Source organism: Tubulanus polymorphus, chromosome 9, assembly GCF_964204645.1.
Source record: "Tubulanus polymorphus chromosome 9, tnTubPoly1.2, whole genome shotgun sequence".
In the NCBI taxonomy this organism is placed as follows: Eukaryota; Metazoa; Nemertea; class Palaeonemertea; order Tubulaniformes; family Tubulanidae; genus Tubulanus; species Tubulanus polymorphus.
Window position 1 is genome coordinate 15081950 of NC_134033.1, and position 22972 is coordinate 15104921.

Here is a 22972-nt window from a genome sequence, read left to right on the forward strand (position 1 = left end):
GAATCAACATCGTGGGGCTTCTCTTAATGATACTCTCGAATAGATCGATAACAGTAGCTCCCCCTGGTGAATAATCATGTAACGGTAACTCCCCCTGGTGTATTTATTGAGGAACTTACGTTCATCGGCGCTGACGTCTATTTCGCTGCCGCTCTGATCCTTGCTCTTCTTAAATCCTAGTTTCTTCGACAACGAAAAGTTCTTTTTCTTCTTTTCTATCGTAGCTACCTAAACACAACGAGAACAACAGAAACTATAAACAAACTCCTGTAGAACACGGCGGGCTTCGATCGGTCTCTACCGATTGCCGAATACTCTTCTAGCACGTGTGCGTTTGGACCAGAATTCTATTTTTGAAGTAAAAACCAACAATTACAATCTATTTTTATAATCTATAAACCTGATAGAAGCGGCCGGTAGAGTTTGTAATCTGTAAACCTGATAGAAGCGGCCGGTAGAGAGTTTGTAATCTGTAAACCTGATAGAATCGGCCGATAGAGAGTTTGTAATCCAGAATCGATATTCCTAAACTAGAATACGCACAATCGAAACCAGCCTTTGCGTGCGGGTTTAAACTCACCTTTTCTTGGCTTTTGCCTTGGAATTTTACATTCTTTAATCTTGAACGTTCTTTTTTCTCGACCCTGAAAATCGTAATTTGAATACAAGGTTAAAGAGGCCCGAAAGCATTGACACTAATTTTATGAAATCGAAACAATGGGATACTGGCAACGCTACTGTGGCAAGTGAGGATTCAGCGATAATCCCATCAGGATCGCAGGACGACTGCGCTTCAATTTCTTCTACATTTCAATCAAATTCTAATCTATTTTTCTGGTAAACTAATCAAAACCATACACTGAGTAAAGGGAATCTTATATCCGACGATTTATTTGATAATTTTCGTACTTGGAAGCTTAAAAATCAAGTTCAAATTCCATTGAAAATGAACTGATTTTCACTACGAATCACCCAGCGCTTTGTTGCGCCATCTGGTGGCACCGGTACCGATGAAAAAACGAATTCAGTAATCTCGTACCTCTTTTTACTGGGAATGATACCGAGTCCTTCTTCGTCTCCGTCTGGCGTTAGTCTAGTCGCCTGCCACCAGTCGTCGTCGCTAGCGTTGGTTACGTGTAAGATATCGCCATAATGGAATGCTAGTCCTTTACTCGGTAAACCGCTGTCTTTAGTTGGATCATAGTCGAATAACGCTCTGAAAAACGAAATTCATAGAATATACATGAATATATTTGTTAATAACTTATCTTTAATTCCAAGGCAAGTTCTGAAGGTCTGAAAAGTGCTATCAGTAGCAAATTGAATTTTTTTCAGTAACTTTTCTTTGAAATATGAAAGAAAATGTTCAAATTAATCAGTAATCAACAGTAAGACCCTCAGTAAAATCTTTCATATTTCTGTTCAAATCAATCAGTAATCAACAGTAAGACCCTCAGTAACATCCTTCATATTTCTGTTCAAATTAATCAGTAATCAACAGTAAGAACCTCAGTAACATCTTTCATATTTCTGTTCAAATTAATCAGTAATCAACAGTAAGACCCTCAGTAACATCCTTCATATTTCTGTTCAAATTAATCAGTAATCAACAGTAAGACCCTCAGTAACATCTTTCATATTTCTGTTCAAATTAATCAGTAATCAACAGTAAGACCCTCAGTAACATCTTTCATATTTCTGTTCAAATTAATCAACAGTAAGACCTTTAGTAACATCTTTCATATTTCTGTTCTAATTATCAGTAATCAACAGTAAGACCCTCAGTAACATCTTTCTTATTTCTGTACATATTGAACAAATCAAATCAGTATTTCTCATTATAAAATAGTAACAAATACTGACAATCAGGAACAGTTGGCAGCTATACATTCAAGGGTAAGAAGGAAATTTGATAGTTAATCCATAATTCTAATTGGTTCACGCTGTAGTGAGGGAGCATCAATTTTACCTGACGAATAACGTTCGTTTCTGTGTGGTTCGTAATGAGCCCGTACTCGTGTTTAACATCTGCTCCCTGAGATCGTGTATTTTCGCCTCAAATAGATTATACTCTGAATTGGAAAAAACACACATTAAATCATACGGATATTAAATCTAGGGATAGTGGAACTCGGGCCAGTTTTCACTCGATTCAGGGGATAGAGCTCATTGAAGAACCAATGACGAAGAAACTCTGCCACGACAAGGATTCAAACTCACTCATTGACTGATGGGAAAATGGCTTTAGATGGTTTTCAGTTATCCATCATCGACAATCAAGAAACTTTTGAGTTTTCCATGCGATTACACAAAATCAGAGCGAATCAGAGAAATTTCTAGGTTTGAAATGTTACAATTCATTCCATTCTAATTGAATCATTTATTGATAAAGAAACACATGGTCAATAGCATTAAGCGAATTTCCTGAGTTTCACAATCAGAATTTGTCAATGATTTTTTCAAGAATTTCTAGATATCCTGAGTTTTCCAGGTCAGTGGCCATCCTGTTTGTCACTGCATGGATTCCAACCGATGAACCCTGGATTGATGAGAGGCCAGTGACTGATGGCTTCAACCGCACTGCTGCATGTCTATACATTTATCCAAAACTGATCCTAATTTCATACTGATGATAGGAGGCAAAACGACGACGTCGTTTATCAGACAGACAGGTCACCGTATATCACCTATCATCACACGCCATATACACTGATCGTAAAATCAATAGAAATCTAGTTTAAATGGTAATCAGTGTAAGGGGAGGAGGGAGGAGGGGGAGGGGGAGGGGGAAGAGATATCAATCACTCACTGATCGGCCCGTCGTTTTATTCTTATTACGTTACTAATGATGTCTGCAACCAGACTTACTGGGAACCAGTCAAGTATACGCAGGAAACCAGTCCCATATCGATATATATACACTGGAAACCAGTCTTACTGGGAACCAGTCTCATATAACACTGGAGACCAGTCTCATGTACTATACTGGAAACCAGTCTCATATACTACACTGGAAACCAGTCTCATATATTATACTGAGAACCAGTCTCATATATTATACTGGGAACCAGTCTCATATATTACACTGGAAACCAGTCTTATGTACTATACTGGACACCAGTCTCATATATTATACTGGGAACCAGTCTCATATATTATGCTGGAAACCAGTCTTATGTATTATACTGGACACCAGTCTCATATATTATACTGGGAACCAGTCTCATATATTATGCTGGAAACCAGTCTTAAGAATTGTCGCTTACCTTCTGGCTTATACTGAGCAATTATTTCCACAGCTTCTGGCGCCCCCTTCAGGGCAGCCGCTGCATCTTCATGTGTAGCCTGCTGCAAGTCGACTCCATTGACCTGTGTACAATCAAAATTAACATTATTGTATCAGCATCTTTACAAATCCCTTTACGACATCATCAAATCATCAATGAAGTGAATGTAGTTTAGGTGTCCCTGATCATAACCGTGATCCTTTGTGATACTAGCGCCACCAAGTGGATCTAAACTGCAGTCTCACCACGATGTTAAACTTACCTTCAATAGTTGATCGCCTCTGTGTAGTTCGCCGCTCAAATCAGCCGGACCGCCGGCTAAAATAAACGACACAAATATCCCTTCTCCATCTTCACCTCCGACTATATTGAATCCCAAACCAGTCGATGCTTTCTTCAAAATAATCTTCCTGGGCTCTCTGAAAAATATAATATCAAAATCCCATGCTTAAACTTAATCAGGTATGTTTGTTTCATCAAAACCTTGTACACACATGAAGTGATGATGTCACCTAAGACGCCCTCAAAGTGATGAGGTCACGGAAGACACGAAAAAAGTGATGATGCTGAAGTCACCCAAAAAGTGATATCACCAAAGACACCCACAAAGTGATGATGTCACCAAAGACACCCACTAAGAGATGATATCACCAGATACCCACAAAGGGATGATGACACCAAAGACACCCACAGAGTGATATTGTCACTGAAGGCACCCGCAAAGTGATGATGTCAATAAAGGCACCTACAAAGTGATGATTACACCAAAGATACCCACAAAGTGATGATGTCACCAAAGACACGCACATAGAGTGGTGACATCACTTATGTCCATGTACTCATTCTAAAAGGTCATTTTTAGCTTATGCATAAACCGTTGATATCATGATACGTGTTATACCCATAGATAAGTGACATCACCAGTATACGCGTATATGAGCAGCAGATTTGTATGTCGGATTATTGGTATTGATCGCAATGCTGTTTTATCCCTGTACCAGAGAATAGAACACGATTTATACCCGAGCAGCCTGTACATTCTGAGAACAGCACAGCTCAGCGCTATATACACACACACTATACTAGCAGCTATTCTTTTCATGTTGTTTACACAATCCATAACTAACTCGAATAATTTTATAAAATCAAATCATGAAATCCTCAAACATATGAAGTCCTGATGAGATGAAAGTAAATAACCTCCAGTTTATTTCTATTTGTTCAAATATCCTGTATCATTTGTTGAGGTTTGACCTGGTCAGTAAGTGAGGGAGGAGAATGACCAAGACAGGGGGTCGATATTAACCATGTGGGGGCAAAGCGATGGGTTGTGGAGGAACCAGATATATATCTACTCTATCAGATAGTCAGGTAAATAAGATATACTACTTGATCAGGAGAGTGGTAGGGGTAGGTTTAGGAAGTATAGTCAGGTAGATAAACTACTTGATCAGGAGAGTGGCAGGGGTAGGTTTGGGAAGTATAGTCAGGTAGATATACAACTGGGCGTGGAGTGTGGCAGGGGTAGGTTTGGGAAGTAGGTTTTAGGTTTTACCTGGTCAATAAATCCGGATCCTGTCGCGGTCTATGATGATTAATCCTAGTTGTTGACGACGACATTATCAACAACAATCGAAGAACACGATATTGAAAAGAATCACTCAATTAACGAAACGACAGTTGCTGCACACAATCAGAGAATGGCGAATGTATTTACAACAGATCACCGCAATCATCGTCGAAACACGCAGCGTCGCAACTTGTAAATATAACATAAAATCCCACATTAAGAACGAAAAATAGAGTCCGAAATGTTTCCTTGAGCTGATTGATTATGTTTGCTGTTATCACTTTATCCTAATCATGGTCATCTTCAAGAATATCAATGTCATAACAAAACTATAAGACACATGTACATATTCTCAGTTCTAGATTGTATGTACATATACCTAATCATTTCTTTCGTAACTTCGATACTCCTGAAGATGACTATCTAGGACTAAGTCAAAGCGTGAAAAATAAATTATGAGACATATAAACATATTCTTGGCTTGTATATATACCTCATAATTATTTTGTAACATAAGTATTCCCGAAGGTGACTGTCTCGGAAAAAGTCGAAACGTTGAAAATAAGTTATGGATTGTATATATACCTCACAATCTTTTTTGCAAACCTTAATATTCCCGAAGATGATGAAAATAAATCTTTGAAAGGAAACCTGTTCAGGCCCTTTTATCTTTCCGAATGTGGGATTTAATAAGATCACCGAACATCGCGCTCACAGTTAGAGAGAGAGAGAGAGAGTTTTAATGAAGCCTGTCAAACTGTGATTACAAACAGATCGATAATCATTCCATTTCTTCGAATCCCCGATAAATCACTACGACGACGACAACGTCGACGCAACAATCGCGATCGATTAATATCCGTAACCGTAGTAACGATTCCGCTGAAACAACGACAGCTACTGGAGATCTCCAGTGTTTTTTTTTCTCTATTGAAGTACGTGTTTAGAACAAACCGATAAGGCTTTGGTTTTATTTATTTTAGAGGCCGCTGAAACCGGTTTACGTAGTACATAAACGAACGCAACGATTTAGATTTCCATCGATGGAACAGCGTAGATATATTCCGACGAGATTATTCCAGCGTTTGACGGTGAAAATGGCACCACAATTCAGACGCTGTCGACAATGACTCCCTGACTGCGAGTGGCTGTATCATCGAGCTCGTTTATTGACCGGTGAATCTAATTAAGTAGATACCGAATCGTAGAGAATCTAACGAATACTCGACGAGCGACAGTCACTCAACATCACTGATAATCCGATCGCTAATCACTAATCCATCTGTAACTTGCTTCAGATGACGGAGACAGTTGACAATCGACTGACTGAAGACCGACCGATTCTCTATCTATCTATCTATTCATTCATATCCACCTACGCTGCCACAGCCTGCTCTGTGTGAGTAAACTGCGCTCACTTTAATCATCCTCTCCGTAACTACAGATCGATGCTACGCATTGATTTCATCAACGTCCTCCGCTGTATCCGAGTGACTGTTCACAGAGTTTACCACTGCTTGTCGAGTTTACCACTACTCACAGAGTTTACCGCTACTCACAGAGCATACCGCTACTCACAGAGTTTACCGCTACTCACAGTGTATACTGCTACTCATGAGAGTTACCGCCCACGCAATGACGTACCGCACAAAAAAAATTCCATATAAATTTCCACAACAACTTCCCGCGAGCGTAAATACACACCGCGTATGATGATCTTCAGCACTGGCGTTACTGCACCGATGACAATGACGAAGAGGAGAAAGAGAATGATGACTGATGCGGTGAGTAAGAGGAGTGTACGGTGTGTGTTGAGGAGATACAGGTAGCAGCAGTCAGTCAGTCAGTCACTACCGACGCAGCAGCAGCAGCAGCAGCAACAGCAGCTACCACACGGATTATCCATCTATAAATCAATAATCACCGATCGGATCAATACATTCCTGCTCCGTATGTTTGTCTTCTGCCGCTCCAGCTGGAGCGCTACACCGATCATAATATCACTCCAATCAATTACACCTTACATAACCGTAACCGATAAGGGTAATTCCTCTGTAAGGTAAGCGCGCGATTTATTCCAAACGAACGAACGAGACAGCCATACACATTGTATATTACAATTTATTTGACCTTTAAGAGAGAGAGAGGGAGAGAGACAGACAGAGAGGAGGCAGGGAGCGCGCAGACGCACAGCTATACCGCCGGTATTAACGTATACTCGATCACCGCTCTTTGATGTTGAATACGTGAATGACTAAATGAATTCACAATCGCGTAAAACCGAATGAATCTTCATTCAGCGGGAGACGTTTTTTTTTTTAAGAAAAAAAAATTACACGTAAACGGAAATTCCGAATTCTTGTTCAAGCAGCGACGGAAAACCCCTCATCAACGGAGCATTGCGGAAAAAATCTACGGAAGAAAGCATCCTAAACTTTATAGAAGACTGCAATCCTAAAGAGGTTAACCTAACAGAGGTCAGACCTGACACGGAGGTCACCGCTGACCTCTCAGGGCGAACTATATCATTATTTAAGTAATGCATAAGGTTTGAGCCAGAAGTTATCCCATAGATGTCACCACTGACCTCTCTGGATGAACTATATCGTTACCTTAGTAAGGCATAGGGTTTAAGCCAAAGGTTAACCTCGCAGAGGTCACCCCTGACCTCTGTGTATGAACTCTATCATTACCTAACTAAGGCATAAGGTTTGAGCTAGAGGTTGCCCTCGCAGGCCACAACTGACCTCTCTCGATGAACTTTATCAATACCATAATAGGGCAAGAGGTCTGACCTAGTTATCCTTGACCTCTATCGGGTCAACGGAAAAATATTCGACCTCTTTGAGAGGTTTATCCTTATTTCCCTAGTGTTTATATACATAACTGCATAAAAAACATTTTATTTGTTTGACTGACATATATATATATATCTCTCAGATCGAGAGACATGCGTCTATAAATAAAAATCAATAAGCTATATTGATTATCAATAAAGGCTACTGTTTTAAACAGCAGGCTGTATGTATGCGAACCGGGGCGCGTGGTATACTTTAGGATACAAAACAGGGTGGAGTTTCGATAAAACATGTCTCAGGCGTCCGTACGAACCGCTTAAAAAATCCCCACTGTTAGTTATCGCTTAAGAAGCCCTTCCTTAAGTATGTATACAAAATTTTGATTTTCGATCCCCCAACCACCCTCCCCCTCGAGTCAACAATTTCGAGCATTATCTACATGGAAAGAAGTGGTCAATGAGCCATGTTCAGTGTTCTCCGCATGCTGGAATTTTGAAGGAGCTGAATTCATTGTGAAGTGTATGACATTGTGGCTGTTGAAGTAGCGAGGCTTTCGATCATACCGAAAAATACAGAAAATTGAAGCATCTTCTATTTTTCACAGTCACTCAATATTGACATCCACTCTGTTAGGGGCAGCAGATATTTTATAAGAAATGAATGACCTGCAGATTATTGGTGGTTATGAAAATGAAAGGGGTCACCTGTAGTGAAGAACACGAATGTAAGGTCTGCCAGAAATCAGAATTCAACCCTTTGATTGCGAAACCGGGTCTGGAACTTCTTTTTTTAAACAAAATTTTGAAGATTTTGATCTTGATATAGGGACTAGCCCTTCATATTCATTTGAAGGATCTGATATTATGCTCATTTTTGGCGTGTCCTTTTCCAGGGTGACCACTTAATGCCAATTTACAATTTTTCCATGCTCTAACACAAAATCCCCCTGAGTGAATCCTCGGTTTAAACTGTTACCATTTATTTTTCTTTGAGTCACATAAAAAAACATGCAGTCAATAGCATTTCATCGAAATTCCCAGAGTTTTCTAGGTTTTTATGTAAAATTTGTCAAATTCCGCGAGTTTTCCAGGTCACTGGCCACCCAGCTTACAAACCCAGCACTTACGTCTGCCAGGAATGGAACAGGGGGGGTTAGCGTAATACATCTCTCGTAATACTTTACCTTCCACTTTGTTTCTCGTACGGTCGTTCACTATCCGGTATTACCGATTTACTGTTCGAACCTCCGCAAACTAAATACTTCCAAATACTCGATTTGTGCTCGGTAGCGGTTGCCGCCGCCGACGGGTTATTGTTGTTATTCTTACGCGACATTTTTCGAAGAATTCGATAAAGATAAATTCACTAACAATAGTAGCACCAATAGTTGTATATCACAGAAATCGTTTAAAAGCTTCTTCCTCCTTCACGAGACGCGAATTGAGTACGTAATATTCCAGTTAAAATCTGTAATACTTCAGTCGAAATCGGTAATAATTCGTTTAAAATCGGTAATATTTCTGGCGAAATGCCTAACTTTCAAGTCTACCTCCGTATTATCGGAGTCCAAATCCGTAATATTCCAGTCCAAATCCGTAATATTCCAGTACGATGAATTCCGGTAATATTCCAGTTCCAGCGAATTCAAATCCGATGTTTCACTAATGCAAGTGCTATATGATTGTGTAATACAAGCGCGGTATACCGAACGATATATTACAGTTCACCTGATTATAATAAAACAGGTCCGAGTCCCCTCAGTATATATACAATACGACAGCGCGAGGCCCTAGCTGATATAATTATCAGTACATAACCTAATAACTAACAATTATCAGGTACTGTCTGTTATGTGGCCAGCACCAGCGCTTTTAGTGTACATACGCTGCTCCGATATTCATACATAACTTTAATATGACTCCAGTCAATTATCGACGCGATGACCTAAATAGGCGACCAATTATAGAATGAAGCGAATGTTTTTATGAAAACACGCCGAATCTTCCATAAATGGAAAAACGTTTCTAATATAATTACCGAGCGACTGATTGTTACGTCTCGTAAATAGTTACACTTTGCGGTGTCGGGCTACACGACAGCGTAGTATAGCATCGACATATCACGCGTCACAACTGAACCAGATTTGACTAAAAACGAAACAGGTGTCTCGGGTCCGCATTCGATAAATAATATTCAACGCAGATCCGAGCGACGGGACTCGTCGTGCAGACGCGATCGAAAATCTGCTCGACGACGAAATCAATCGATATGAACCAATCGAATTGTCTCCTTCACGGCAACCTGTTACAACATTCTCGGGACGAGGGGTCAGGGTTACGATGACGATTACACGATCTATTTTGCCCGGAACGAAGTCGCGATTCACGAGAACTGGATAACCGATGCGTCTGCAGATGATATCCAGTATTTCCAAAACACAAACAGAGAATCCAGTTATTTCCCAATTCCTTGCTGGTATCCAGTCCTAGCTAGTCCTGTATGTCACTGGCGCTGCTATCCATTGAGTAGTTAGTCGCTATTACAAAACACATATGTCAGCAGTGGCAATGGCTAACTGACAACAGAGACACTAAATTAGTTAATCAGATTAACTAATTACAACGAAGGTCGATATGTATTGTGTAGCGAAGATTACCGCTCATTGAGGGTTGTTTGAGCATCTCGCGAATATCGACGCAAACCCAGTCCTATAACCATATATCACCCGTATTATATTCCGGATCATTGTCGGGGGTGACCAATAGGCCTATTAGACAAGACAGGCAGCCAGTTCCTTCCACGCCCACTTACAGTAAAATTAATATGTCACCAGAGATATGATATATGGATATCTATGGGGGGCTCATAGAAAGCAGTTTATTGGTAATTACTTGCAATTCAACATTGAGTCACTATTGACTGTCAAATGACAGACAACTTCACAGAGTTTTTATTTCAGTTTTCTGAAAAGGTCGTTATGAACATCCGATTGAAAAACACAGAAAAACAGTTACGTAACATTCGGGAACAGACAATATGACTGTGTGTGAGTCAGGCAACCGGAATGGAGGTCATACGCGCTATTGTGCGTTCACAAATCATATAAGGTGGCGTTTATAGACAGGAAGTAATTGAATTCAAATAAACAATTTCCGACATATTTCCATATTTCGCAAGAAACACGGACTGACTTCAAATACGGCTATATTCTATACTCAGACCTTAATCTTAAGTGGTACGCCCCCAGGGGGAATTTCCCCATACAGATATAAGTCAGCAAATAAACAAGATTTTATATTTTCGGTTGCCAGAAGTCATGGCCACTGCTGTAAGATAGTGGCTTATCTGAAAACAGTTCATTTCCGAACAATCGACTATAAAATTCTCATTGATTTCGTGTCAATAAATGCTCCCTGATAAATAATGTAAAAATCTCGTCAATACACGGAAATAGATAAACATTTGAAAACACAGCGCTGCGCACTGAGTTTTATCAATTCAACAACATCTGTGACTAGCAGCTAGTACCAGGCACCGTGGACTTCACTTCAGGGGTCAATAATATTATACAAATGGAGAGAAGGAGTCCTGGGAATGTCGATAGAGTGATAATCGAAATATCAAGCATATCGGGTTATCGGATAGAGACTTATCAAGTTACGGCGAGAGGTCGTGTCCTAAAATATCTACACAACTAGTGCCGACACTAAACGAGTCCTATTCCCAAATGACTCGAAATCATTCTCGAAAAACTCACTGACAGAAAAGAGAAGTTTTGGGAAAATGGTAAAATAGTTGTGAGTGTGGGGGCGGGGGTGTTACAATATTTAGGCGAGTTCGTTCAGAAGTGAACTGTTTTCAGATTAGCCACTATCTTTGTGGCCAGACGTCAGAGGCCACATTCAAGCTACTGTATCATACCCCACAATCAATTCAATTTCAACATCGATTTATTGCTCTAATTGGAAAAAAAAGAAGATAACTACGCGATCCTGAGGGAGGAGAGAACTGCTGCCGCCCGTTTACCTCAAACCCACGCTACACGCTTAAACATCTCCTAATACAACCACTATTCCACGCAAATCCTAATTGACAGTAAACTCCGGGAGCTAATCCTCATCGTAATCCATTAGATAGTTAATCCGGGGGCTCGAGCGCACGTATATATATACACAGCACGGCAGTAAGGGAGAGAACCACTGCTGTATAGATAGACACAACGACCTGCTAGCTCAGCTTGCTTTACATACACGTACATTCTATAGGTTTAATACACCGTTCTAAAATAAAAGACATCTCTCTCCGCGCGCGCTCTCTCCTAACAGCGCCACACAGTACAATAATGCATTCATCCACATCAGAACAAATAACACATTATTTCTGTTTTTATAGTCATATGACTTGTTCTAGTGTCACCTACAAGCCTCGTATAATTAAGCTGTAGAAGCCGCCATAGAGTATTATTATTAGTTGAACAATACATTTTATTGTTGTTGTAAACTGAAAGTGACGAGATACACGAGTTGAATGTATTTATAACATGAGTGAAAGTCCATCGAAACGGTTGCCACTATATCACTATATCGGATCATGATGATAGAGGGGGTGGGAAACGGATCTAATTGAACATGTGTAAAGGACAAACATTATGCGATCGACCATAAGTATGTATTGAAAACTGATGGCCGGTGAGCCCCTCTAACTAAGGACCCCCTCTATATATGGACCTCCCCCCCCCCCTATTGAGACAGTTTGACAGACGAGTGTGTTTGTGGTATGTTTTGTGACACTTTTCAAACAATAAGTGAAAATAGATTAAGTCACGCGTGAACAGTAGACACTATACAGGCTATTACTGTATATATATATATATATATATAAACCTGTTCATGATTATACCAGCAGGGATGCCACATGTATTCTACCAGCCGTATGTACGTTCGGGTATCGGCTCGTTAAATGGCCACCTGTCAACTTTTTAATTAGTACCGTTAGTCACGTGTGTTTAACGGTCAGTATGACACCTGTACGTGCTGTGACATATCGTTAACTGCGTATTCGAATTGCGCGGGTTCCACTTTCAATTTCATGCATTTCAGATTTGGTAGTGATGTTCAGAGAAGGTATCGGCGCCAGATTCAAGTGTCGCGTGGAAACCGGCGCAGGGTGAAGGGTCTTGAGCGATCGAAAAATGCAGAATTTATAAACGAACAGGAGTGGATCTAGGATACTTGGAAGGCGGGGTATGAAAGAAAATGAAGAATATTCCGTGGATATAAAGCAGCCACAAGCGTTATCCCACCATCGCGGTTAGATACTTTTGATGAAATCCACCCGAAAAGGAGCAATTTCCGAAAAGATCGGCATCAAATTTGACGAAGCTTTTGACAATCTCTGTCATGACGAACAGAGAAGCTTGTTGACGATACAACAGTCAAGCTGAAGGCCGTAAGCAGGGTTCCAACATAGGGGTTAAATATTCTAAAGAAACCTATCAGTAAAGATGTCAAATTTGCAAAGGTTTTAACGATCTCTGTCATGACGAACAGAGAAGGCTCGCAGAGGATACAACAGTCAAGCTGAAAGCCGTAAGCAGGGTTCCAACATTGGGGTTAGATATTCTAAAGAAACCTATCAGTAAAGATGTCAAATTTGCAAAGGTTTTGACAATCTCTGTCATGACGAAAAGAGAAGGCTCACAGAGGATACAGTAATCAAGTTGAAGGCCGTAAGCAGGGTTCCAACATAGGGGTTAAATGTTCTAAGGAAACCTATCTGTAAAGATGTCAAATTTGACGCAGGTTTTGGCGATACAACCTAATTGCGAAGGCAGGGGTACTCGACCCCTAAATCGACCCCCAAAATCACGCACTACTGACCTGGACACATTCTGTAGATAATAATACGGCTTCGGTGGCGCCTCCTGTTTCACCGTCCTACGATATCCACGATGCATAATAACAATAGAAATCCGCGGTAACCGAGGGCGACATCACCACGGCGACGAGACAGAGCAGATGACGACGGTAAAGGAAAAGTGACCCACTCCTCGCTGTCGTTTCACTCGCGCTCCTCGTGGTTTTAAAACCTCGCGTGTATGTACATATAGTTTGATATCACATATTAAATATGTGAAGTTACAATCGAAGAGCTTAAACATCAAGTCGGAAATTTTCGCGCCCAAATTAAATTCGTATTCGCGCTCTAAATACGAATCATACTCGAAGATATCAAATTTTTATTTTCAAATTCTGTTTTTTATTCGTAGTTGGAAATATTCGGGAATTTCGAGCATCGAAAGGGCCGCGCAGCGAAAATAACAATCCGACGAATATACCATCGGAATGCCAGCGCGACAGTTGATATAGTAAAATGTATTTTGAATATGAATAATGCCTCGGAGACATGTGACCTCTATTTCTATACACATACCTACACTGAGCACGCGCGGCGCCACGTACGCAGGCATCAATCAATGAAAAATCTAATATCATAAATTTCCACCACAAGCGCCAAAGCCTGTGACGAGTTATTTCTAGAAGGAAGTTATTTCGGTTGTTTTCGGAAGCTGTCGAATTTTGTGATTTTCATGAATGGGTTATGTGCCCTAGACAATTTTCCAATGAATAACTTTGAACAATAGTCAAACTATTAAAATGGAGAGAGTTTTCGCACATCTGTAAACATTGGAACTTCAATTCTTTCAAGCCAAATTCCGCGCGCCCATTTGCAGTCATAGCTTAGACCAGTCTAGCCAATATAACAACTTGAAAACAGTCTACTCTCATTTTGATTCTATAACCAATGTAACAACTTATGACCAGGCTAAGATCATTTTGGTTCTACAGCCAATCTTACAACTTAAGACCAGACTTAATTTCTAAGTTAAACTGGGCTCTGGGCCCAGTTCCATAGTCAAGACTTAAGCCTAAAAGTGGTTTTAAATCTTAACTGGGTCCAGAGATGTGAATTCAACTAACTGATGGGATAAAGTTCAACCTGATCCATAAACCTGGGCCGGGTATAAAACTGAACTTCTGACAGTCAAATGACTCTTGAAGTCTCTATGTATGGTAACCCGATGACTTCAGGTCGCATATCTCTAAATGGGTTGAATAAACAAATGCTCAAATTTGACCGCGGAAATATGATACACAACATACAGTTTGTACATGTGTAAATAGGATAAATAAGGGTCCTTCAATCCTGGCCCTAATCATCTCTTCATGTCTCAAATTACACAGGTATCTTTCACTATGAATGCTTGATTGTTTGGCCCTCAGACATTATAGATATTCATAGATATTCAATTCTAAGAAATTTCCGCTCTCCAGAACGGGTCAATCTGACCGATTGATAGAAAGGGAAATCTTAAATATAAAACCAAGTTCGGCAGTTTATATAGACAGGGTGGCCACTTTTCACGAATTAACAAATCCCTTGAATTTTCACAGAATTTTTCCATGTGATTACACAAAATTCCCTGAATGAATCAGAGAAATTTCTAAACGTTACAATTCATGCATTTTTCAGTGAATCATGTATCGATAAGGAAACACGTGGTCAATAAAATTATCCGAATTCACTGAGTTTTCCGAGTTTTTAGTAAAACCGATTTTTCTATTTCCAGGGAACTACGGCATTTTCAGGTTTCCAGATCAATGGCCACTGTCGGAGTTGAGATGTCGCTAATTTTTGAGTTTTGAAAAAAAAGAAGAAAACCAGAAATATACTTACAAGGGAATATCCTCGTCAAACCCTGGTTTAGTGTTAACCGGAACGTAACTCGGAGGTGGTAGTCCGGTTCCTGGTTCCTCCGCGTACTCGTTGTGTACTGAAAATACAACACAACTCCCGTCGTCTAAAATGTTTTACAAATTTCGCAAACACGAAAAAACAATTTCTTCATTTCATAGACGATATAATACCGAGTTCATGCGAGGGTTTGTACCATCTATCCTCGCTTGCCAGGGTTTGATTGCCTCCTGCCGGAGCTCATGCCAATACAAACTCTGGCCGCTGACCCTTCATTGGTCTACTACATTTTCCAAGATTCCTTAGGCGGACAGGTTGCCATAAAGCCGCCACCAGTCTATGGATTAAGCCAAAAATTTATATAAAAAATATATTTAAAATATGAATTTTTGATTAAGCCAATCAGATGCGTTGTTCTCCACTGGCAGAATCGTTGCGCAATTGATTGGCTAGATATATAGACTGGTGGCCACTTAGCGGCGACCTGTCCGTCCACGAAATCTTGGGCAGTGCGATATACCAATGAAGGGGTTGCGGGCAGGGTTTGTGTTGGCGTGAGCTTCGGCGGGCGGCAATCAAACCCTGGCAAGCGAGGATGCTACCGTCGATAGTAGTCTTCGACGAGGCAAAATAAACAAAGACAGAACTTCGAAAAAAAGATTTCACGAAAAATGCACGAAAATTTGAAAAATAATTCTTATGTCGATAGAAAATGTTGCATCATGCAAGGCGGCCATTTGGCTGGTTATATATAGGGGGCGCCATGTCGCGCATGCATCGTATTCAAATCCCGGGCCGGTTAATCGTTACTACAGTTACGGGCGATATCGAATTAGTAATTGTTGTTTATTTTCCCGAAAAATTTGTCGGTAGAAAATAGTGTCAATATTGCTTACCAGGTGGCGATGCGGTTTCTGAAGGCAAGGGAGCTGCAAACAAAAAGCGATTAGCTATTAGAGAGATAGATGGCAGCACTGAATAGAATAAGAGGTTGGCCTTAAAGTACGCACGAACCACATCCGTGGCGCGAAGGCGGTCTAGAATTGATCTCGGAAAATAGGCGATCATTTAACTATCGTACTTCATGAGCAGCCTCTATATTTTATAGTCAAACATGTACAAAACAGAGGTAGGTTCAAAACAAACCCCTTCCCCCCCTATCCCTCCTCCCCCTCTCCCTCAGCTCTCTCCTCCCCTAGGATGGGAAATAGCAAAAACAATATCGATTTCATCGCAGCTACTAAACTCAAATAATCAATACTAAACACAAGAGCGCACAACGTTTTATTATTATATATCGTTATTGTATGATAATGATGAAGCATGGATTTAACAGACCAGAAATTTACTCTATCACGAGGACAGATTTTTCGTAAAAGTTTAAAATCTGAACTTTTCTGGCTGAACGTTCATAAAACTGATGAACAGTGCATCATTAAACGTTCTCAAACTCCGTTATAACGCTGCTATCCATTTTAACGCCAGTGGTCGCTAAACGTTAACACGTTTCGGAGAATAAATTTGTCAGATCTAATTCAAATTCGATGAAAACACTATCATTATGACACCAATCTCTTCATAATGCCATGTTCTTAATACTAATGGCATCCCACATAGGTAGAGATTTGAATCTGATGAAATCCTGAGACTCGACCACAGCAAGAACCCCTGCCTGATTAGCCAGCCTAATTGTGCCGGTGAACATACACCTTAGCCATTCAGAAGTCATAGCTAATGCTCAAGTACCGGCACACTTAGGCTAATCGGGCCGAGTTTCATGTCGGGGGCAGTCTCACGATGCCATCAGGTGCTTTCCCCTGCCGAGCGAGGATGTATCAAACGAGGGCTGCAGTTGCTCAATATTTGGTTAAAGATAATCGGCAGATAAATACCGTAGTAACAATAAACTTTTAATTGTCACTATCTGCTGGTTAACACTAGCCAACATTGAGTAACTGCAGCCCCTGACTTCGACCTGTGTTATAATCACATTTTGACAGTTCAGTTTTCGAGTAAATTCTTGGTATGGAAATCCACTACATCATATAGACGAGGAGGGAGGGGAGGGGGAGGGAGGGGGAGGGGGAGGGAGGGGGAGGGGGTTATACAGTTACATGCAAGCTATCCATACATTCAACATACACAATAATCATTCTTCATTCATCACACGCGGCTAGATTTTAGTTCATTCAGATTCAACCAGGTGTCGCTACGTTTCCACGAGTTACGTTTCCAATGTAATCGATTGTTAGTCGAAAATTTCACGGCATTAGTTACGGGCGAAATTGAAAAATATTTGACAGGATACAAGTGACTTCTTTGCTGTTTCCAGAATTCCCTCTTAAAGATGGTCGAAAATTTGGTGGCGATAATTCAATTAGTGGAGGACAGTACCGACATCTTTCCCATTAAAGATTTTCCAGGATTTCATCCGTATTTTATTGTTACCTGCGTATGTTACGTTCGGTTATATGCTAATTAGTCGATTATACTAGACCGTCGACAGTTCCATTCTAAGCCGCTAGATGGCAGCGATAACTGATCAAATTTGGAGAACGACCTTTGCTAACAGTCATTTCCAGGCATCAAAAACAAATGAGCAGATTTTTCAACCACAGAAAGGGATAAGGGATCAGGGTCAGGAACAGGCTGTGGCGCGTGGAAATGGCCGTTAGAAAACATCGCTCTCCGGTGAATTTTGACGAAGCGTATTATTGTCATCGGATTGAGCTCTGATGGAACGGACGACGGTTCAATGAAGCGTTCTACACAATTCTAGCTCCGTGCAGGTGGCAGCAGCAGCAGCAGCAGCAGCGAGCGGCGTCCACGAGGTTATATACGCGACTGAGGAGGAAACACCTTACCCTGTTGGAACTGATCATCCTCACCTCGTGCGAGGTATTCCTCCGACATGTACGTCGGTTTCGCGATGACCAAACGAACGCGTTCTTGCGTGGCTTTCAACGCGGCAACGGCGTCTTCATGAGTGACGTCTATCAGAGAATTCTCATTCACCTGAAATTATTATCATATATCAACAATCTGGTACACATCGACCGCGGCAGCTTCCATTCGCTCTAATCAGTGAAAGTTCATTTCCAAGGATCGTTTAATGTATATATCAATCCGCAGTCTCAACCCTGCATCTGCACCTGCACCCCTTCAGAAATTCATTACGTTTGTGTTAGACTATTAGAATGTACATGAAGTTGATTTTTAATAAAAATATCTCTGATGAAGTTCTGAACACATGTGAAGTGCGGTCATTTTTGAAAGCTTGGTGATAAAATGTCTAATGTCTGGTGTTTGTAGTTCATTTTCAATTAGAAATGTCTTAGGTGAAGTACTGAACACATGTGAAGTGTGGACGATCAGTTTTTGAAAGTGCGCTGATAGAATGTCTGGTGTTAGTAGTTCATTTATAATTAAAAATGTCTCCTGAGTACATGTGAAATGTGGATGATCAGTAAATCGGAAGAATTTTGGACGTGTGAATGGGTCGACGTGGAATCGATTCAGACTTTCAAACATCATTCTAACCTGCATGAGTCGATCCCCGACTGCGAGGCGGCCATCTTGCTCGGCGGCGCCACCTTCGATGACTTTAGTGACAAATATACCGTTGTCGCTGGGAATATGTTGATTTCCTACTCCTCCAGCGATACTGAATCCTAATCCTAAAACAGAAACAGCAAAATATTCTACAATTACAAAGCAATCAACTTCTCTATATTACCAACAGTTACCATTATCTCATTAATTACTAGTAACATACACCGCACTGTTCATCACTGATTTATACACTGCACTGCGGTGTAGACGCAGTGAAAGGGTTAAGGGGAGACCAGCGAAGACGTGTCACCGGCCGCTTGAACAACTCGGACAGATTTCCCTGATTTTTCCGAGTGATTACACAAAATTCCCCGAATGAATCAGAGAAATTTCTAGGTTTAAGATTTCACAATTCATTCATTTTTAATGAATCACATATTGATAAAGAAACACATGTAGTCAATAACATTATCCAAATTCTCCGAATTTTCCAGGTTTTTGGTAAAATTTGTCATATTCCCTACATTTTTCAGATTTTTTCTAGATTTCCCTGAATTTTCCAGGTTTTCCAGATATATGGGCGCTCTGTTCGTGATATCTTTTTCGCAGGCTAACAGTTCTGATACCGCGGCTATTCCGAATATTGAGAACGTTGCGAAAACATATTTCAAGCATCTGACGTATTCTTGAATTAGAAACCAATCGACTTTCAAGTGAGAATTCAAGACGAGATGCGGACAAACCTTTGTTTCCTTTATAAAGTATGATTTCCTGTATTTCTTCAGCGGGAGTTCTCGGTCTTTTAATGCTCTACAAACAAACAACGCAATCAGTTTCATCGACGTTTTAAACATCATCGATAATTCATTAACGCAACCTCAATAATCATATACCGTACGTCACTACAGTACATATCACAGTTTACAGTCGTAAGGCTATATGCAATATTTATATATTTCAATAGCACTTGAATTTTAACTCTGATCTACAGATAAAAGAGTAGGAAGAGAGGGGAGTGTGAGGATGGAGCAGAGCAGTTTATGGAGGGATATGGAGAACTGGGAAGAGAGTTTGGGATTATTCAGTTGTTCCAACACTGAAAGGGGTATATGGAGAGAAAAGGCGTACTCACCAATCTGACAGTAACTCCAAGAGGGGCGGAGCTGGGGAGGGGGTTGTTACTCATCAATTTGATAGTAGCTCCAGGAAGGGGACTGGGGGAGGGGGTGTTACCAATCTGACAGTAAGGGGAGGGGAGTTACTCACCAATCTGACAGTAGCTCCAGGAGGGAGAGGGGAGTTACTCACCAATCTGACAGTAGCTCCAGGAGGGAGAGGGGAGTTACTCACCAATCTGACAGTAGCCCCAGGAGGGAGAGGGGAGTTAATCACCAATCTGACAGTAGCTCCAGGAGGGGGAGGGGGTCTGGGGGAGTGCTACTGGCCAAAGTGACAGTAGCTCTAGGAGGGGACTGGCGGGGGTGGGGGGGGGGTGTTACCAATCTGACAGTAACTCCAGGAGGGGGACTGGGGGAGTGCTACTCACCAATCTGACAGTAACTTCAGGAGGGGGAGGGGGTCTGGGGGAGTGCTACTCACCAATCTTACAGTAACTCCAGGAGGGGGACTGGGGGAGTACTACTCACCAATCTGACAGTAGCTCCAGGAGGGGGACTAGAGGGGAGTGCTACTCACCAATCTGACAGTAGCTCCAGCACGTTTCAACGCATCCACTGATTCGGTATGAGACACATTAATACAATTTACACCATTCACCGCTGTGATTATATCATTGATTCTACAAAATACGAATAAAAATGGCCTCTACCGTGAATCCCCTTATGACATCATCAATGCAAATCCATCCCTAAACCGAAGTCATCATCAGTCATCATACAGTTTGAGGTTAAGCGGATTTGAAAAAAAGAAGATTTCCGATGAACTTACTTCAGACGTCCGTCTGCGTCTGCAGCGCCCCCTGGTATGATTTTAGTGATATAAATACTCGGATCGTCGCCGACGTGCGGATTATCAGTTCCTCCAGCGATACTGAATCCTAATCCGGAACTTCCCTGAAATTCATCCAATAAATTAAATACAATGACGATCAACTTCGAATTAAAAAGACATTTCAGATCGCGCCATGTTTGGGTAAAACGGCTCGCTTAGCGACTACTAGTCGCGCGCCAAAATTGCACCCCAGATCCAAAATGGCCGACTCAATGTGAATTAGTAATCGAGGGACTTGAAGTGGATTGATTTAAATGGAAACAAAATTCAATTAAAACTAGGTACGTTTATCTATTAATCAAATAGATTATTCTCCCCCGACCCCCCCCCCCCCCGCGGGAGTCTACCGGTTTTATCTGATTGTAGAGTTCACGGCTTCGAATTCAATTAAAATCCGATGAATTCTCCGAAGACGCACGCGCGGGCCGACAACCGATATTCATAATAAGCGCAACACAACGCATGATCGATTTATCCGCAAACAAGCACGCCAGTTAAACATTCATCACTATTTCACATGATCAGGCGTCATTAGCCCCGACCGTTCTGTCTGTATCGGGAGACAGACCCGACACGCTGGTTGGTGGTGGTGGTGGTGGCCGTATATTTTATGACTGTATCAACGACTACATGTTACATGGAATAACTAGGCGTTTTATGGACTCGACTCGGCGAATTCGTGCTTGACAATCCGACATTTTCAATATTCAACGCCCCCTGGTGAACAAATACAGATATCAATTACGTTGAAACTTAACGAAATCATAGAAAATGTCATAAGCTACAATTTTGCAATTCATCGTGGTTATCAAATACGCCTAGGTACCGATATAATATGAAAACGCTTAGTTATTCCGCTATTCAACGCCCCCTGGTGACCGTATACAAAACCAATAACCACGAAACTCACCGCAATCATAGAACACGCAATGACAACGATTTTGCAATTGATTGTCGTTATAAAATAGGTACTGGTATAAAAATGCTAAGTTATTCCGACATTCAACGCCCCCTGGTGAACATACGCCGAAATTCGCCATAATCGTATATAGCGTGTCACGAGCAACAATTTCGAAATTGATTGCGGTTACAAACTATGCATATACTATTTCACGCGATGAGCCGTAATTAGCCCGATCATCGTTCTATCTGTATACACAGACACCGCACTAGTGCAAGTGTATTCCATGACTATCGACAATAACATGTTGCACAGAATAAAAACCTATATAGATTTCCGCATAGTCAGTATCGAAAAGATACCACGTCCGCTCGTCGACGACTTAGGGGAATTCATGAATTCTTCCAATATTTCGCAATCATCTCTCGTATATTTGTCATACTGAGAGGGTATATATTATATAGCTAATAATAACACACACTTTATACATGTTGTTGTGCGAACAGTGCCCCCCCCCCCCCCCCGTATATCGAAATAGGTCTTCACTTGGACCGTAACCATTGCTGCTTGGCAACCCCGGAATACAACCGCTGTTTAGACTCGATTCTATGCTACGATCTATCTCTAAAACTAAGAGAATGACAAAAATGGCCCATAGAATCGAGTTAGAATGTCCACGGGCCCTAAGCGACCCGGGCCACCTATCATTTGCCGAAATGACATTTTCTCAACCTGGCTTCAGAAAGAACTAAGGCTAAACAAAAAGGATACCTTGTTTCTCCGCAGCGGCCGGGTCATTTTTGTAAAATATGATAAAATTTATGAACAGTTCATTTCTATAGCGGCCGGGTCTGTTATGGTAAAATTGATCACGATTTAAAAAAAAGTAATGTATAGGGTAGATAGGCGGCCGGCCGGGTCAACATTTAAGCTCAGCAGAGCGGAGAAACAAGGTATCAATTTTTTTTTAGCCTAACACACACGCGACCAATTATTGCCAGCCATTATGCCCTAGAGTCATACTAGATGCTCAGAAAATGATCTTTTTTTTCAAATTTTTCAGGGGGCCCTCAAAACCCCCTTAAGGACTTTGCGTCTA

At 41.1% G+C, this 22972-nt stretch overlaps 1 protein-coding gene across 2 annotated transcripts in view; it reads right to left on the bottom strand.

Moving 5' to 3' along the window:
• Positions 1-22972, bottom strand: part of LOC141911007 (disks large homolog 1-like) — a 77614-nt gene that overhangs the window by 6764 nt on the left and 47878 nt on the right. For both annotated transcript variants that reach the window (XM_074801944.1, XM_074801943.1), the window contains exons 6-18: positions 20910-21034; positions 20658-20760; positions 19706-19772; positions 18951-19087; positions 18275-18425; positions 16307-16339; positions 15393-15489; positions 3550-3706; positions 3267-3369; positions 1970-2072; positions 1040-1216; positions 581-644; positions 120-228 (exon numbers count right to left, since the gene is read on the bottom strand). In XM_074801944.1, the coding sequence (XP_074658045.1) occupies positions 120-228; positions 581-644; positions 1040-1216; positions 1970-2072; positions 3267-3369; positions 3550-3706; positions 15393-15489; positions 16307-16339; positions 18275-18425; positions 18951-19087; positions 19706-19772; positions 20658-20760; positions 20910-21034 (1426 nt within the window). The remainder of the gene's footprint in view (positions 1-119; positions 229-580; positions 645-1039; positions 1217-1969; positions 2073-3266; positions 3370-3549; positions 3707-15392; positions 15490-16306; positions 16340-18274; positions 18426-18950; positions 19088-19705; positions 19773-20657; positions 20761-20909; positions 21035-22972) is intronic.